General features: G+C 40.9%; 1 protein-coding gene across 1 annotated transcript in view; it reads right to left on the bottom strand.

The window, feature by feature from the left end:
- The window catches only part of ITPR2 (inositol 1,4,5-trisphosphate receptor type 2), a 540,309-nt gene that overhangs the window by 398,012 nt on the left and 122,386 nt on the right, over positions 1–19,911 (bottom strand). The window contains exons 9-10 of the mRNA XM_082634919.1: positions 15,305–15,400; positions 2,720–2,764 (exon numbers count right to left, since the gene is read on the bottom strand). Of these exons, the coding sequence (XP_082491045.1) occupies positions 2,720–2,764; positions 15,305–15,400 (141 nt within the window). The remainder of the gene's footprint in view (positions 1–2,719; positions 2,765–15,304; positions 15,401–19,911) is intronic.

Here is a 19,911-nt window from a genome sequence, read left to right as displayed (position 1 = left end):
GCCTATGTTGTATGCAATTAAAGTATCGCTAGTAACACTGCTTTCTCCCCTACAGAGGAGGATAAAGAAACTGTACTTGAGAATAAAAGGAGAAAAATTCAGCAAGTCTAACCAAAAGCTTGATGAACACAGAGGGTAAACTTCACCATGGATTTACTACTTATTTATATGCTCTGTGCTGCTCCATAAACCTTCATTCACTGTATTCTCCCACTCAGCTCTGCCCAGAATCATCAGTAGCATCTCCAAATGGTACGTAGCCAAAAGGAGATGAGCCAGAGATTTAATTCAATTGCACAATTTGAAGCTTTGATATGATGACCTTTTAATAGAAACAACTTACATCTTTAGCCTACTAACATCTTTTATTCAGAGAGTTTTCCATTTGTCTGCTGGCATTTTATCCCCATGGCATGCAGGTGAGAGATGTAGGGCAAACATCCCCATCCTATCAGACAGGTGAAGAAAATGAGTCTCAGGAAAGCTATCTGACTGGTCCAAGGCTACACAAGGTCATGGTGGTGCTACAGTAGAGCTCCGCTGTCTCTACGGCATGCTCAAGAAGTCACATAGAATGTCACAGAAATAAACCTGGACAAAGAGAAAAGCAGTCCCCGACATCCGACAGCTGGCCTGGTGTATGAGCTGACCTGACACTCCAGCTGGGCCATGGTGTTCTCCTAGTGAATATGGACAATTTCACAAAACAGCAACACCAGACAAGGTCACTTCATGACTGGAATGGATCAAGACAAAACACCACCACTCCCTAACCATATCTGAACACCGACAGACTGTGAACGGTGTTCAAGCCACAAAAAATGACAATCCCGCTCCTCTCCTCTAGCGAATATGAGCGACTGCTGCTTCTTTAGCAATTACAGACCTAGCCTGCCCTACCCACAGATAAAATGTATTAAGATACCTCCTCTTCCTAACAGCATTCCCAACCACAGCAAAGCCCCACTTCTTTAAATCTTCCCCAAAATCAATCGCACAAGCCCAATTCCTATAAGACGTTTTTTCTAACACCTTCTTACTGAGAAGCAGCACGGTTCCCCATAGTGTGCGTGCAGTGAGTTATAAACACCACTTGTATGGGTATTTTCCTGGTGGTCCGGTCTCTGGCTGGAAACCATTGAGACCATCGACAAGCTTATAGGAAGAACCAAAGAAACTATGATTCATGCTTTGCTTTTTAAACATGGCTACTGATAGCATTTTCCTAAATCATAGGAAGGTAAGGACCCAACCATCCTGGTGCAGCTATTTGAAAACCAGGGGGAGAAAAGCCCATACAGGCGGATAAAATTGAATCATAAATAAAAGATCCAATGGATCTAACAAACCTACTTCTATATTTAAAGACATTTTGACACAAATTACAAGTTTTCACTGGGTCAGTGACCTGATACTTCGCTTATTTCTATTGTAAACATGATAATCATATGGAGAGAGGAGTCACACAGGGTTGACTCAGGTCCAGAAATTCTTATTTGATCCATCTGCCCCATAGCCTCCTAAAACGTAAATCTGTGCGCCAATGTAAAACAGTAGTCATTTTAATGAAACATTCCAACTGTTTCTATCAAAGAGCAGAATCTGGGGTGAGGCAGTAATAATACCTACCCATTCCAAAAGGGATGGCAAAATTCCTAACAAAACTGTATTATAGACTGTGTCTATTTTATATCAAAATATCTGGCTAAATTGCTTTTAAAGAAATCCAGCCCTGCTGAGAGTCACACACAGAAAAGGCAGTAGACACCATGGGGCAGTGGACAGTAGCTGCAGGAGTAATCAAAAATATTGATATAACAACAATAATAAAAATGATTGATAATAGGAAACACCAAAAAAAAAATAGGAAACACCAAATGATAATAGCAAACACCAAAAAAAAAAAAAAAAAAAAAAAAAAAAAAATCCAGTGCATCGTCCAGGCTTTATTTGGATCACATCAAAATATCCTGAATTTCTGAATTTTTTAATAAGTTTCATGTGTACAGCATTAACAATTCGACATCTTATATACTACAAAGTGGTCACCACCACAAGTCTAGTTGCCATCTATCACCATACAGTTTCACCCATAACCCACCCCCATCCCCACTGGTAACTCCCTTCCCCTATGGATTTTTTATTGAATTAAATCATGTTGTCATTGTTAAGTCATATTCTTTCCAAATTATGATGAGATGAGCAGGATAAATAATAATAAGTATTTTTAATGAAAACTGGCTTTAAAATAAGACTACGAATTTTTTTTTGAGTAGCACACTGTAGATTATTAGAAATTAGAATTATCTAGTTACTGAACACTTCAATTTCTCCCCATAAATAGAAACCAAATTATCTTGAATTGAAAAGGATTGTTCTGTTGTCCTATTTTAATATTATGCCACAATTCCATTCCTCCTTCCTAATTTCTATGAACTTCTGAAAACTAAACCTAGACCCACCACACCTCCCAAATCCAGTTGACTTCAACGATCTATCATAAGTGGCCTCCAAGTTTCTGGAAATCTCCCTAAACACCCACTTCTGGTCATCTTCTTATAACCTAAGCCAAATCATCATTTACTTTTTATCTTGGATCCACAGCCTCTACTTGGAGAATCTCTCTCAGAGCCCTAGTCTTCAAATTTTCTACTAACTTTTCAATTTGTTCATATAAAATAAATTGTTCCATTTGTTCATATAAAACAATTCTACTCACCACATTTTTTCCTTCATTTTGGGCATCTCGATAATCAGGGTTAAGCTAAAAAACAAAAAACAAAGCTACTTTTGAATTGCTATTAAAAGCATATTAACAAGACAGTGATCTTTAATTCCAGTACACTATTGTACACTTAACTAAGTTTAACATAAAAAGAGGCTAAGAAAGAAATGGTTAGTAAATACCTTCAAACCCTAGTTGCAGGAGACAAGAGTTAAAATGCCAAATTTATGGCCTTTGTTTGTATCAAACAGTTGACATTTTTGAACAAGTGAGAGCTGACAGTCTCACCACCTCTTAAGAAGCATTCAAGAGAGTTCATTTTGCCCACCACAAAATCTGCTATTGACCAATAATGCAGACACGGATTTCTAAAAATAGACCAAAGGAAAGTTTTAACAATGATTCAAGATCATGCTCCACGTGCTATACACACAAGAAAAGAAAGTCAAGCAAAAGAGGATCTATATATCAGCTATGTCAGCTAATGCATGAGGACTATTTAAACTAACAAACAAGAACACATGTCTCAAACAGATGGAGAGACAGAGAACAGTACGGAGGTTCCTTAAAAAACTAAAAATAGAACTACCATACGACCCAGCAATCCCACTACTGGGCATATACCCTGCGAAAACCATAATTCAAAAAGAGGTAATTCATAATACCACAGTGTTCACTGCAACTCTATTTACAATAGCCAGGACATGGAAGCAACCTAAGTGTCCATCGACAGATGAATGGATAAAGAAGATGTGGCACATATATACAATGGAATATTACTCAGACATAAAAAGAAATGAAATTGAGTTATTTGTAGTGAGGTGGATGGACCTAGAGTCTGTCATACAGAGTGAAGTAAGTCAGAAAGAAAAACAAATATCGTAAGCTAACATACATATATGGAATCTAAAAGAAAAAAAAGGTTCTGAAGAACCTAGGGGCAAGACGGGAATAAAGACGCAGACAAAGAGAATGGACTTGAGGACACGGGGAGGGGGAAGGGTAAGCTGAGACGAAGTGAGAGAGTGGCATGGACATATATACACTACCAAATGTAAAATAGATAGTTAGTGGGAAGCAGCCACATAGCACAGGGAGATCAGCTCAGTGCTTTGTGATCACCTAGAGGGGTGGGATAGGGAGGGTGGGAGGGAGACACAAGAGGGAGGGGATATGGGGATATATGTATACGTATAGCTGATTCACTTTGTTGTACAGCAGAAACTAACACAACAATGTAAAGCAATTATACTCCAATAAAGATGTTAAAAAAAAAAAAAGAACACATGTGTCTGGGTTGGACTGTGGAGTTTAGGGGTCATTGCAATGAGAAAGCATGAGTTCTGGACATGCTGCCTGTTGGCCCACATATTTCCAGCTGCTTAGCATCCGTAACTCCTGATTTCCACCTGACTACACAGTTTCAAAAAGATGTCCTCGCTGATCATTTGTAAAGCATCTGGTTTAGAAGGTGTTTTCTCAAAATAACAAGTTGTCCAATTGAATGTAATCCTATTAATGTGAATCAGTTGGTGTATACAATACGCAACCCCAGGTAATTAAAGTCACCATTTAAGATGTAAGGCTGGGTGTCTTTCTCAGAATGACACTTGGCTAGTAGCTCTGAGGAATGCCCCTCCCAACTTATCACTAAATATTAATGACAGTACTGAAAATGATCAAAAACAAAGCAAAACACTCTCCATCTCATTGAAGACTAAGGTTGAAAACCATCTAAACCCCAAATCATCAATGAATTGACAGTAATTATAAAGCCGATAGTGCTGGGGGAGAGGCAATAAATCCCCAGTTGTCATCTCATGGCAAACCTCAACCTGACTTCAAGCTAGTGGCCAGGTGAACACAGTTCAGAAGATACTTGCTGCAGTTCCACTCTGTGTCCCCAACCCAGAGACCCCGAGTATTCACCAACCAAAGACCTATACAGAAGTGCTTCTCCATCACTGAGAAGCTGCTGTGAGATGGAGCAGAAAATTGTTTCCCCCATCCTCCCACCCACTGTCCACTACCTCTCTCTGTCTTCTCATGGCCAGAGAGATACAACAAAGCTCAGAAAGCAAATGGGCAGAAAGCGGAGGGAGCAGATGACGGCAGAGGGCTTTCTAAGCAGTGCTGTCTGAAGAAAGGGCGAGAAGAGAAAAAACTGTAGCTGCTGTGGGCTGGAATGACACTGTGTGATAAAGGAAAAATAGCAGAGGGGCCGGGGAGAGAAGCGACCTCAAGAGAGCCCAGGGACGCAGACTGGACACCTGCTGGAACTGGGAAATACATCAGGACCCTGCAGGCTGCCCTGCAGCTAAAGATTTTGCAAGAGAATTGAGAAAAAGAGAAATGGAACAAAAAGACCGTCCACTCAACCGTTCTGCTTCTGCACGGAGCTCACTTGTCTGAGGACAATCAGGGAGGAAAGCAGGAAAAAACAACACGGGACTGGTTAAAAAGTACGTTACAATGGGGGGAAATTCTTTCTCAGAGTCTTTCTGAATATTATCTATGGTATGATACAAAATACATTTTCAGGAAATGGTTTGGCATATTCAAGAAAGTGCAAGTAAACATTGCCTCCATGTGAAGGCAGCAGAAGATGAACAGGAAAATATAATATAAAAATAATCAGATAAATAATATAATAATATAAGAAATAATCACAATATAAAAAGAAGTTAAATTGGGTTTCCCTGGTGGCGCAGTGGTTGAGAGTCCGCCTGCCAATGCAGGGGACGCGGGTTCGTGCCCCGGTCCGGGAAGATCCCACATGCCGCGGAGCGGCTGGGCCCGTGAGCCATGGCCGCTGAGCCTGCACGTCCGGAGCCTGTACTCTACAACGGGAGAGGCCACGGCAGTGAGAGGCTCGCGTACCAAGATAAAAAAAAAAAAAAAAAAGGAAGAAAAATTAAGGAGGATCTCAATAACAATGAGAACATAAATACAAAATTAAAGTCCATGTCGGCAGCAGGAACAAGCAGAGTTGACATGACTGGAAATGAGTGATGCAAAGGATAAAAATGGAACAGCTATCTTTCACCATAGAGGAGAAGTGGAAAGAAATGAAAATTAGGAAAAAGGACATGGTCACGGAGGACCAGAGAATGGGGTATCAACTAATGAGCAACCAGGATACTAGAAGGAAGAGAAAATCAGTGGAATACAAGCCATAATCACAGATTATGGAAAATAAAGCTCTCCTCAGCTAAAGAAAGAACTGTGTCTGCAGAGGTAACCATATTCCAGGAAAATCAACTAAAACAGGCACATTCATTTGAGGATGATGGGAAAGGCGGGGGGAACAATGGTAGGGACATAAAATAGGGCCAGAAAGTAGGCTTAGACAAAAATGCTTATCATATAACAGGAGAATGGATGAACAAAATATGGCATATTCAAACAATGGAGTACTACTCAGCAATAAAATGATGGGCTGCTGATGTACACAACAAGGGTAGATCTCAAAAATATATACCATGGAATATTATTCAGCCATAAAAAAGAAGGAAATCCTGCCAGTTGCAACAACATGGATCGACCTTGAGGGCGTCATGTTAAGTGAAATAAGTCAGCCAGAGATAGGCAAATACTGTATGATCTCAGTTATATGTGGAATCTAAAACAAACAAACAGAAAACAAACTTATAGAAACAGAGATCAGGTGTGTGGTTACCAGAGGCAGGGGTGGGAGTGGGAGAGATCTGTGAAGGGGGTCAAAATGCACAAACTTCCAGTTATAAGAAAATAAGTCCTGGTAATGTGACGGCACATGGTGACTACATTTAATAATACTGAATTGCGGGCTTCCCTGGTGGCGCAGTGGTTGAGAGTCCGCCTGCCGATGCAGGGGACATGAGTTCATGCCCCGGTCTGGGAGGATCCCACATGCTGCGGAGCGGCTGGGCCCGTGGGCCATGGCCGCTGAGCCTGCACGTCCGGAGCCTGTGCTCCGCAGCGGGAGAGGCCACAGCAGTGAGAGGCCCACGTACCGCAAAAAAAATAAATAAATAATACTGAATTGCATATCTGAAAGTTGCTAAGAGAGTAGATCTTAAAAGTTCTCATCACAAGAAAAAATATGTATAACTGTGTGGTGATGGATGTTATCAAGATTTACTGTGGTAATCATGTCAATATAGATATATGTCATATATATATCTCAAGTCATTATGTTGTACACCTGAAACTAATACAATGTTATACGTCAATTACATCTCGATTTTAAAGTGAAAGAAGCCAGACATGGTATGACTCCATTTATATGAAATCTAAGAACAGACAAAACTAAACTGTGGTTAAACAAATAGTTAAACAAACCGGAAAGTGAGTGGGGGAATAAGGGAGAGGAGTGGCTGGAAGTCAGAACCAAGTCCAAGAGCCACTGGACAGCAGTCTTTCAATTTTCAGAGCAGACAGACAGTGGGGGTGGGGGAGGGATGATAAAACAGGAATCCGGTTACAAGTTGCCTGTTGGTGCTAGGCCAGCAATTGGGGAGATCTGAGGCTGAATTTTATTTTTCTATGGAGATGCGTACCTCAGGCTCCTTAAATTCCCTTGAATTATGAATAAATGAATCCGTTCCAAAACAGTATTATTCCTGCATTTGGAATCCAACAGTGAAAGGTAGAAAGTGAAAAGACAGTGACTTAACTGGCCTCCTGTCTACTGATTAACCAAACTCAAAAAGACACACTTTTACTCAGTAGTAATGAAAGGTCAGCATAGTGCACAGAAGGGGTTTATTTAGCTCTTTTAGTCAAGGATGACTGTTTTAGGGAATTCCCTGGCAGTCCACTGGTTAGGAATTGGCGCTTTCACTGCCAGGGCCCAGGTTCTATCCCTTGTCAGGGAACTAAGATTCCCACATGCCATGTGGTGCAGCCAAATAAAAATAAAATAAAATGACTTTAAAAAATAAAGGATCACTGTGCTATATTCTTTTGTTTTCAGTTTGAAGAATTCAGACTTTTCTTTTTAAATTAAAAAATACATACTAAAATTATAGCTAAATTATATTCAAAAGATATGTAACATGTTTAACCAGGATATACCTATGGTCAAAGTTTTCATTCAGTAAGCATTTAGACTAGTTGGTTAAAGACAACTAGTTGGTTAAAGTATATTAACTTCATGCTGGAAGCCATGACATACCCATAACTATAATGTGTACAGAAACAGGAACTAACGTACCTAAGTCAAACAGGAGTCATGTATGCCCTTTAAGACATAGGTCATATTCTACCTTAAAGACAATGTTACTTTCTAAAATTGTCTTCACATATTGCACCCTTTTAGGATCACCCAGTTAGTTCCTGAGGGATGTGTGGGGAACCGGATTCCAGACTCTGGTCTGGAAGGAAATGCCATGGGCCTTAGGAAAGGTCGCCTAACCTCCATGGAACTCAGGGTCCTCATCTGTAAAAGAGAAAAGTCTATGACCAAAGCCTAATCATACTAATTACATGTCATTAAATTTTACATATTCATGTCTTTGGCAACAATACTAAAGACGGTGCCGATCAGTTAGATTTCGCCTCATCTTGTGTCTCACAGGCTGCACTGTGGCCTTTTTTATATAAACTTATTGCTTCAGGGACTTCCCTCGTGGTCCAGTGGTTAAGAATCTGCCTTCCAATGCAGGGGATGTGGGTTCGATCCCTGGTCGGGGAACTAAGATCCCACGTGCTGGGGGGCAACTAAGCCCGCGGGCCACAACTAGAGAGAAGCCCGGGCACCGCAATGAAAGATCCCGCGTGCCGCAACTAAGACCTGACGCAGCCAAATAGATAAATTTTTTTTAAATATTAAAAAATAAATAAAATTATTGCTTCAGTAAATTCATTAAAGTGATAATAATAATAATGAGAAGGAGGAGAAGAAGAACAGGAAGACGAGGAAGGAGAAAGAGGAGGAGGAAGCACCCAAACAAATCTATGGCTACATAAATCCACCAGTATTAACCAAAGGCCAAGTAAATATACACTTTAATATATGTTTCAATTATACTGCTGATTTCCTACTCTAACCATAATAAGCACAGTAATTAAGTAATTAGACTAAGGATGAATCCAAAAAATACATTCCTAAAGATGGGGAAAGAAAGACGTAGTGATGTGGAGGTTCCTGAATCTTTTAGGGCTTTAAAGGAAATATTTCCTTATGTTAAAAAATAAATTATAAATCTGGCATTGGAGAAAGAGAGATCTAATATGCTACTCAATCATTTACTCAATAAATATTAATAGAACATCTATAATGGACAAAGCATGGTGGCATACGGTATTTTAGCAAAGACAAAGAGAATATGGTCCCTGACCACAAGACCTTACAATCTAGGAGGGAAGAGAAGACAAAAATACAGTTAGCAGTAATATAAAATAGAACGTGACAAGAGATATAAGACAGGAATGCATAATTTATAAATAACATAGGTCAGAAGAAGGAGGGATCTGTGGTGGGCAAATTTATTGAAGAATTATTCATGGAGAAGGTAGCATATGAGCGAAGCCTTGAAGGATAGGTAGAATTATTCAATATGACTGGGAGAGGAGGCAAGATTATCTATATAAAATTGATTCTCAACAAGGACCTACTGGAGAGCACAGGGAACTCTGCTCAGTACTCTGTAATAACCTATATGGGAAAACAATCTGAAAAAGAATAGGTATATGTATATGTATATGTATAACTAAATCGCTTTGCTGTACACCTGAAACTAACACAACATTGTAAATCAGCTACACTCCAATATAAAATAAAAGTTAAAAAAGAAAATAAAAACTAAAACTGCAAAAAAAAAATGAAGAAGAAGGAAGAGGGGGTAAAGAGGACAGGCAGTACAGGCGGAGCCAATGCCAAATAGGTGAGAAAATGAGCCTTGATGAGAGAAGACCCATAAATGTCATTTACGGAATACTTTTTATATGCTTCTAAGGCTCATTCATTTCCCCATACAATTATCCTATTAGAAGGGACCCTTAGCCCCATTTTCCAGAGGAGGCATCAAGTGAAGTACCCCATGCAAAGTCACACTGCTGGCGAGCGGCAGGGTTATTCAGAAGCACAGGTCTGAGGGCTTCAAAGCGACATCTTTTAGTTCTGATAGCATATACCTTCCCTCCCACCTCCATAACGAGTACTGGTGTGATCCAAGGTAGGAAGAGGTCGGGCCAATGGGGCTTGTTGCCACAGGCTAAAGGGTTTGCATCTTCAGAAAGATTTTGAATATCACTGGGAAAATGTCTGCAGAAACAGCGCATTAAAAATCCTCACTTGGGGGCTTCCCTGGTGGCGCAGTGGTTGAGAGTCCGCCTGCCGATGCAGGGGACACGGGTTCGTGCCCCGGTCCGGGAGGATCCCACATGCCGCGGAGCGGCTGGGCCCGTGAGCCATGGCCGCTGAGCCTGCGCGTCCCGAGCCTGTGCTCCGCAACGGAAGAGGCCGCAGCAGTGACAGGCCCGCGTTCCACAAAGAAAAAAAAAAAAAAAAAAAAAATCCTCACTTGGCCGTAATTAGTAGGAGACAGAGACAGATGATGAAAGAAGCAAAGTAACCAAGTGTGGGGTTCACGTAAGAGGTGAGAGCCCCAGCGACATCAATGCTGAAACGGAAAGGAGAAAGCAGATGCGGAAGATTCTGCAGAGACAGTCAGGAGAACCTGAATGCATAAACTGAGAGAGAAAAACACGTTTATCCTGACTCCCAAGTTTTTAACCCAGAGCTAAGAAAATTCACTCTCTGTGGGGAAACACTTCCAGCTTAGATATGATTATTGAGTTTCAATGGCAGTGAGATACCCGAGATCCAAGTCACGACCCACTGCAGCCACGGGAGTGAGTGACAGAGAAGAGAAAGAGCAAACAGCCACCACTAAGCTCTGAAGGGAGTCCTCATGTAAGAGGCCAAAGAGGACCAGAATGAAGTCAGGTAGAGAGTGGGACTAAGTCAGAATAGAAAAGCGGCAGAGAGAGAGAGAGAGAGAGTAATATCATGAACACCTAGAGAGAGAAAGTCATGGTTGTACCACCTATCAAATTAAAGACAGCTGCAACTGTCCCTCTAACAATAGTAAGAAGCAGACCACAAGTTGTAAGTCCATAATTTTTGTTCATTTTCGTAAAAAAAAAAAATGTTACTTTTTTATAATGAAATGTCTTTTGATCAATTTTTATTATATATACCATTGAAGTTATAAAATCATCACATGTGGATTTGTAAATAATTATATGTTCCTCTTTCGAATGACCAGGCATTTCAGAGCCAGCCTATTACGCTGACTGTTAGGTCTAGAAAAGAAAAGAAGGGAAAAATAACCTTTACTGGATGCTTATATGTGCCAGGCATCATTTCTATTTTGATATATATTTATACATGTGTATAGGGTCTGGTATGTATATTTCTCTATTATATATAAATATTGTATGTGTATGTATATATATGTGTTATATATGTTTGTGTGTATATATATAGAGAGAGAGAGAGAGTGAGAGAGAGTCCCTTTTCATATACTATGGCTGGTATATTTGATAGAGAGCTAAACATTGGGATATTTAAAACTACAGCCCTAATATGCCTAAGATTCTATGCTAACGTACAGGTTCTTGAGTACAAAGTTTTTACTTAATTAATTAAATCCAAAGACTACTGTATAGTTAGGAAATAAGTGTTTACTGCCATCTGGTGGAAGTCCGGACTATCTACAAACAAATAAGCTAGCAGTCTTTAAAAGGGCAATTATAAAATCTTTAACAAAATTATTTTGCACTAGTCCCTCCATCTTGTTTTGGAAAGGATCATCAAAAGTTATTGCTTTAATAATATCCAAAGAAAGAAAATGCAGCAGATCATAAATTATGATATCTGATTTATCATTCTCCCATGGCTATAGAAGAACTATTTACTAAGGCTCCCATATTATCCTATTCAAAATATGATAAATTTACTTTCTGCCCCACAGACATGGTTGTGAACTCTCCTGAACCAATAAGGTGATACGAGAAAAAGATCTGTAGCAACACGGCACAGAGTGTGCTGACATTAAAAGCAGAACTGTCCTGTATATTAAAAGCAAAGCTACATGACTGTTTACTTTCCCCTCACCTAATTTCTTGTATGGCCCACAGAAATTATAGGAAGACAGCCTAATAATACAGTACTGTAATGCATTATCTGATGCAGCCACAAATGCCCTGATTACCTAATTCATAATTAAATACTTTGTTCCACATTTAGTCCATGAGTTTCTAGCAGTGCATATTACTCAAAAATAAACCTTGAATTCCCTAAGACAATACTGTTGGAAATATTCAAATTGAATAAGGGTCCATGTCTAAATGTCGGTTCACTTCAGTAACTTAGAGAATAAAATCTAAACAGTGTTATATCACTGTCCTAATTCCTAGATGTTTTCCACAATTCACACACCTATACACACGCAAAACATGGTGCTATTCTTGGATAGCTTGCAATTTATGTGCTTTGTCTCTATAGTAAGACTACAGAATCTTCATCGTACGAAGGGTCTAATTTTATTTAGTTAGTTCCCCCTTCATTTCTAAACAAACAATAAGCTTATTACATTTTTCTGAATAACTTCGCCACCCAGTAAGTACTGGTTACATAGAATATCACGTTAAGGAAGTATAGGTAAACATTTTAGGTGTTTTTTCTCACATATGCTTACACTTAACGTTGCAACCCTGTAAACTTCCTGTGAGATTCATCATGGTCTTCTATAGACGTTAATAATGTAAACATTACACAAAGCCAGTTATCTCAGAAGTTTATGTATGCTGGCAACAATTGCAAAAGAGATGTCCTAGTGATGAGTTCATCTAATTCTCCTCTAGATTGCACATTCTTGAAGAACAAGGACAAAATGTTAATCACCTTCGTTTTTTTCACAATAACAAAGTAGTGCTTCCACCTAGTAGACTGTCAATAAAACGTTGTGTAATTTCAGTGTAACGGAGATCAGGGTTTCTCAACATTGGCACTATTGGCATTTGGGGCCAGATAACTCTTTGTTGTGGGGTGTGTCCTGCACATTATAGGGTGTTTACCTGCATCCCTAGCCTCTACCCACTAGATGCCAGTAGCCACCTCTCCCCAACAGTGACAATAAAAATGTCTCCAGACATTGCCAAATATCCCCTGGGGACAAGATCACCCTCGGCTGAGAACCACTGGTACGGATGAAACAAGGCAAGTGTAGCATTCAGCCTGGATACTATCATTAATCTTGTTTTTTAACTTTGGACAAAATAAATCACCTCTTTGAGTCTGGGTTTCCTTTTCTGTAAAGTGAAATGATTGGATGTGGTTTCCTTTTCTGTAAAGTGAAATCATTGGATGTGTACCTCATTGTCTCTATGATTCATTCATTAGACTATCTAATATTTACTGAATGTAAATTAAATATCAGACACTGTTCTAGGCACAAGGTAGCCAGTGGGGAGCCTCTCAACTTTTTTCCCCATTAAGTTATCTGATTGACAAAGAAATGTCAGTTCTGGAAAATCAAAATAATAAAAATAAATTTTAAAATAATAATAATAAACACTACTACATAATTTCTGTCTCCTTCCTCCCAGTGGAAGTGAAGGGACTTAACACTTACTGAATACCTTTTATGTACAAGGTGCTGAAAATTCACAAGATATTCTTTAATTCCAAAAAATCCCATGTAATATATATTATCACCTTTTTTACACACAAGGGAACTGAAGTTCAGAGAGGTTAACTACTTGCTTAAAGGCAGAGAGGTTGTGAGCGGCCTACCTGGGACTTGTCTTCCCACTACTCTAGGCCCTCTTTGCCACACTGGCCAATATAAACACCATAAGTTCAAAGGCAATTCAAGAATTACATCATCCAATTCACCAGGGGTGCCTCAAGCACATTAAATTAATATTTTAAATTATAAATCGGTGTGCTGAGAGTGGAAAAGCTGGGGGAAAAGAGTAATACACCGCCAAGTCCTGCCCTGTGATAGGTCCTTCCCTTTAATATAAAAACAACTCATCCATCTTACTTTTTCTAAAACTACTTCATAAAAGTCTGTCTAATTGGACTCTTACTCTCCTTTTATTAATATTTCTCCCCCTTCACAGTCATTATCTGATAACTCAGTCAGCACTTCTTTCTGCTTCCTGACTTCCTCATCCCTTCCTCCATCCCCTGCATTCCGGTTTCCATTAAAAATGCTCTCAGTGGGGCTTCCCTGGTGGCTCAGTGGTTGAGAGTCCACCTGCCGATGCAGAGAACACGGGTTCGTGTCCCGCTCCAGGAAGATCCCACATGCTGCGGAGCGGCTGCACCCGTGAGCCATGGCCGCTGAGCCTGCGCGTCCGGAGCCTGTGCTCCACAACGGGAGAGGCCACAACAATGAGAGGCCCGCGTACCGCAAAAAAAAAAAAAAAAAAAAAAAAGCTCTCCGTGAAGTCACAGATGACCCCGTTCTTGCCAAATATTGTGACATATTGTTCCTGCCCTTTTTGGTAGCTTTCCCCCCTTGCTGAAACTCTTATCTTCCCTTGCCTGGCCTCTGTGACTCAGCCCATTTGATTTTCCAGTTGCTTCTGTGACTTCTCAGGCTGCCAGTCTTTCTAATTTTACTTAATTTTAAGACTGTTAACTTTAATTTAAATAACCAATGTGTGCCTGGTGACTACCACATTGGACAGTGCCACTCTGGAGTGGTCGGCTTTGAACACAAATTACTTAGAACACTGCTCTTTAAGTTACACATAAAATCCATTCTCCTTGGGGCTTCCCTGGTGGCGCAGTGGTTGAGGTCCGCCTGCCGATGCAGGGGACACGGGTTCGTGCCCCAGTCCGGGAAGATCCCACATGCCGCGGAGCGGCTGGGCCCGTGAGCCATGGCCGCTGAGCCTGCACGTCGGGAGCCTGTGCTCCGCAACGGGAGAGGCTGCAACAGTGAGAGGCCCACGTAACGCAAAAAATTAAAAATAAATAAATAAACATCTGTACTATTCTATCTACCTACGCTTCATTCTGATTGTCAACATGCATTTAGTGGAGAAAGAAAAGACCCTTCTAAGTCTTTACCATATTTATTGACAGTTTTAGGGCAGTGCAGTATCTCAAGGAAAAAACCCTTTCCTCTCCAATGGTTTGAACAATGAAAGCCACCCATCAGTAAAAGAATAGCCACAGAAGATCAACCAGAAACTATCTAGACTACACCACATCGACTATGCGCTGATCATGGCTCCAACGCAGACATTCCGGAAGAGTGAAGCTAAATAGCAAATCTCAGACGCATCCCACACAGATGCAAATCAGATACCCCCTTCCAGATGCCCTTACAGCAAACTAACCACACAGTTCTGTTGTTGTGGTTGCTGCTGTTTTCATTTTCAAGACAAAAATTATTTCAAGGTTTTAACTAATATTTACATTTTGAGAACAACTGACATGCCAATCCAGAACACGACAGGCAATACTGAAAGGTGCATACTAACTGTCTCTTCAAATACAACGTCTTCTGTGTTGCCTGTTCCACTGTTTCAGAATCAGGGATCTGGCAGCACTCTATCCATTAGTCTTACCTCTGCAGCTAAATAGTTCCCGGTTGCAAGATGTTTAAACCTGAACAAGCTGTTCCATTGTCCTGCACCTCCACGGCACGGGTCATGATGAACTACCTACAGACAGACAGAGAAACAAAAATAATGGCTAAAAGACACGCATGTTCCTGGCCAGCAAATGCCAACAGTTTACATGGGGTGCCCGCCTGTTCATGCTAAACTTGTCAGATCTAATATACGTTTTCAGGAGGACAGTGTGGCAGAAAAACAAAATTCCCCATAAATGAGTAATTGCACAGTTAACTCACTGGGCTTGCATGATTCTCACACCTCACAGCTGCAAATACAGATGCCTTACTTCAAAAGACATGTTTCCCGGGCCAAAACTGTAAATACTGTGGGGTTTCCCCATATTTGTTATTCATTCATTCAACAGATTATGAATGAACCTGTTGCCTACCATGTGTCAGATACTCTTCTAGGCAGTAGGGACCGCAGTAATGAATAAGACCAGAGCTTTCAATGAATAAGATTTGGCAAGTGCCAGGAGGAACTAAATAGAGTGCATGACTGGGTACCTAGAGTAGGCTACTTTCTATCGACACTGCAATCAGCATGGGCACTCTGGTGGATAAGAATGAGACAGTCATGGGCTTCCCTGGTGGCGCAGTGGTTGAGAGTCCGCCTGCTGATGCAGGGGATATGGGTTCGTGCCCCGGTCCGGGAAGATCCCACATGCCGCGGAGCGGCTGGGCCCGTGAGCCATGGCCGCTGAGCCTGCGCATCCGGAGCCTGTGCTCCGCAACGGGAGAGGCCACAACGGTGAGAGGCCCGCGTACCAAAAAAAAAAAAAAAAAGAATGAGACAGTCATGCAGAGAGATTGGAAGAGATCATTCCAGGAAGAGAGAACCATAAACGCCAAGGCCTGGAGGTCTGGATTAACTTACTTCCTGGCCCTTTCCATGTGTTGCCTGTTTACTAACACCATGTCCCTTGATACCTGTCCTAGCAACCTGTCTTGCCCCAGGTGCTGAGCCACTAGGCTCACTGAGCATGAAAGTGGGGTCTGCAACTGTCACTTATGACAGGTGGCTCGGTGTTGTAGCAAAGCTCAGGTTTTCCAGTCCAAAGACGACTGTTTATGAGTCCCAGCTCCACCAGTTACTACGGTATGATCACAGCAAGTAACGTAACATCTTCAAGTCTGCTTCTTCATGTACCAAGTGGGTTTAATTCATAGGATTGTTGTGAAGATTAAATATCATAATGCATATTAGAGTGCTCAGATAAGTTCCCACTATTCTCCAACAGATTAATACTCTTTGCCTCCTTCTTCTCATTCATACTGTTTGCCTCCAGCCCCAGCATCAAATTCTGGGTGCTGACATACAGGACTTTCTAAGGCCTTTTGCTAGACTCCAGCTCCTATGTGTTCCGCTACTCCAAAAGCTCAATGAGGTAATAATGAAAATACTTCAAAGTGGGTGAAGTCTTACAAAAATGTTCCCCTGTAGCCAAGCACCTGCCCATCCTTCAAAGCTCAGTTCTCACATCGACCTTCTACCACCAATCCTTTGCTAATCCCACCAGCGACTGTGATCTTGTCAATGTTTGAACTCTTACTCCTTTGTGAGAGGCATAGGTATCTTGAAGAATCTGATCAAATCTAGCGGTTGTCTCACATACACACATACGCACACACACCTTCTGTATATACCACTGCAAGGGGTTAACAAATAACTTGAAGCTCACCAGGAATCACAGACTAAGAACTCCTGTCCTATACACTAGCGGGTCTAGCAACAGAAGTACAGCTCCCTAGGGGACAATTTGCAGACAGGGAAGGGAGAGTGTTTTCATTTATCACAATGATTTGGGAGGAATGCTAGTGGCATGAATGGGCAGTAGCCAAGACATTAAATATCTTGCAATTCACAGGAGAGTTCAGCATAGGCTAGATATTGTGTACGACACTCAGGAGCATCCCCACCCTTCAAAGTGCTCCCCTGTAGCACAGGGGCGGGAAGCAGAGGAAAGTGAAAGAGAGGCTCCTCTTAGGGCTCCAGTAAAGGTGGTGGCAGCTGCCTTGTGCAGGCTCCCACGGGGAGGAGCGGCTTCTGGCACTGCCAGATCTTCAGATAAGACCACATTCCCCGCCCCACTTTCTCCCACCCAGTCCTTCCAACAACGTTGAAATCTAATTTCCTGTATTAAATACCTCTCTGCTTGAAACACCTGACGCTCAGGCTTCCTGACTGAAGCCTGGCTGATGCGGCACACATACAGAAATGTCCCATAGTATTGCAGAAATAAACCTACCACAAATATAAACTGGTAATGCTTTAACATGTACTCATACTAGAAAGCTTTTACATCAAGTTATATGAAAAGGCGAATCATTTTAGAGAAATTCACTATGGAGAAGGAAGCTTAAATGGATCCAAGACATTGTCTCAAAATTATTGAATAATCTATTCACCCTCTCCATTCTGACTGCTCAATGGGACGCAGCATTTCCAACCACACATTTTGCTGGAAAGGATTTCAGTGCAGAGGTACAGTTACAGCAAAAGCTATAAAACTAATGGTAAATATGTAAGACGAGAGATCCAAAACTCCTTTTAACAGACTTAGAACCAAACATTAAATAGACAGAGACACGTGAAATGCAGGGAACTCACTGTGTAGGGAAGTTGCTATCTGACTTTTTCATCACTGTATTTTGCTAATAAAGTTTTAAAATAATATTTCACATTATTGCTATCCCTATATTTTGAAAATTTTGGAAGCACAGTGATAAGGAAATGTGTATTTTAATTATGTATTTATCTTCTGGTTGCCTGTTATCTTTCTCTTACCCTGATAAGATAAGCTGTGGGGTAGGCTTCTGGGAAGAATATCATGTAGTTTTGGTGGTAGCTGTTTTCCCCAGACCTTCTCAATTCCCTTCACTTATTGAAGGCTATGGTCTCCAAATATATTGAAGGATATGGTCTCTTCTGAATGCTAGAGCCTGAAAGTATGCCTCAACATGAGTGGTGTTTCAAGATAAAAACTATGCTTTTGTGCCATTTCATCTCTATTCTAAACCATGTCATAACTTAGAGAATTATTTTGACGCTTCATTTATAATTGAGGCTCAGCTCATTTGCATAAACATGATACTTCCTCATTTTCTCTGTTTCAATAGTTTGGAATTTGCCTCATTATCCCTATTTCAATTATAGTGATTTTTTTAAAATCACGTACAAATAAGTCTATTCTGTTATTACTTCACCTAATACTAGATATTATCCGATGGCACACATTTCCCTCTGCTCTTTCATTTTCCTGTACTGGTCTAGAATGTCTTCTGATCCTCTTCTTCTACTTCTCTCAAATCCAAATGTATCCATCAAAGATAGATATAAATATTTTATCTTCTAAAGTAGGTACTTACATGTTGAAATACATATTGTTTTATATAAATTATTTTTCTTTTGTTTCTCCTTTATATTAGAATTTGGGCATTTTATTAACTTTTAATCATGAGACTATAAAATAATATTAAATAGGAATTTCATTTTCATACATAAAGGAAGTATAACAAAATATATGCTGAAAAACAAGTGTGATGAATTTGAAATGGTTGAGAACCACTGCTGTAGGGTCTGGATGTCCATTAAATCAAGATGGAACTGGGCTTCCCTGGTGGCGCAGTGGTTGAGAGTAGGCCTGCCGATGCAGGGGACACAGGTTCGTGCCCCGGTCCGGGAAGATCCCACATGCCACGGAGCGGCTGGGCCCGTGAGCCATGGCCGCTGAGCCTGTGCGTCCAGAGCCTGTGCTCTGCAACAGGAGAGGCCACAACAGTGAGAGGCCTGCGCGTACCACAAAAAAAAAAAAAAAAAAAAATCAAGATGGAACTTATCAGGTTGTTTGTAGTTAACTATGTATATCTTATCTCTTCCATGGTACAGAAAGGTCCTTTAAAGAAAAATCCATACCTTACATTTTCTTAATTACTCTATCATATTGGCACACTTAAGCAAATACCTCTTAAAGGATGATGAATTCTTAACTATGGGTCTCCTCACTCCAACAGAAACGGCATCCCCAGAAGACACAAAGGTTCTTTTCAGTGACTGTGCACTTCAGATCCTCACTTACAGTGAGTCCTCCTGCTCCATTTCAACCCCACTGCCATTCGAGGCACAAGGCCTATAGTCTGACTGGGCTTGACAACACTTCATGACAGAATTTTAAAAAGCTAAATCATATATATGCCCTTATTAAATGGGAGAGAGAGAGAGATGCTCCTGAGAAGATAGATAAAGAAAGTAGCGGGCCTCCCTGGTGGCGCAGTGGTTGAGAGTCCGCCTGCCGATGCAGGGGATACGGGTTCGTGCCCCGGTCTGGGAGGATCCCATATGCCGCGGAGCGGCTGGGCCCGTGAGCCACGGCCGCTGGGCCTGCGCATCCGGAGCCTGTGCTCCGCAACGGGAGAGGCCACAACAGTGAGAGGCCCGCATACCGCAAAAAGAATAGAAAAAAAAAAAATAAAAAAAATAAAAAATAAAATAAAAAAAAGAAAGTAGCAACATTTCAAACTGGTCACAGCAGTAAAGAGGTACAAGTGGCTTCACCA

The sequence above is a fragment of the Mesoplodon mirus genome (genome assembly GCF_964341445.2).
Source record: "Mesoplodon mirus genome assembly, chromosome: 11".
Taxonomy (NCBI): domain Eukaryota; kingdom Metazoa; phylum Chordata; class Mammalia; order Artiodactyla; family Ziphiidae; genus Mesoplodon; species Mesoplodon mirus.
This window is presented reverse-complemented; position numbering and strand designations above follow the sequence as displayed.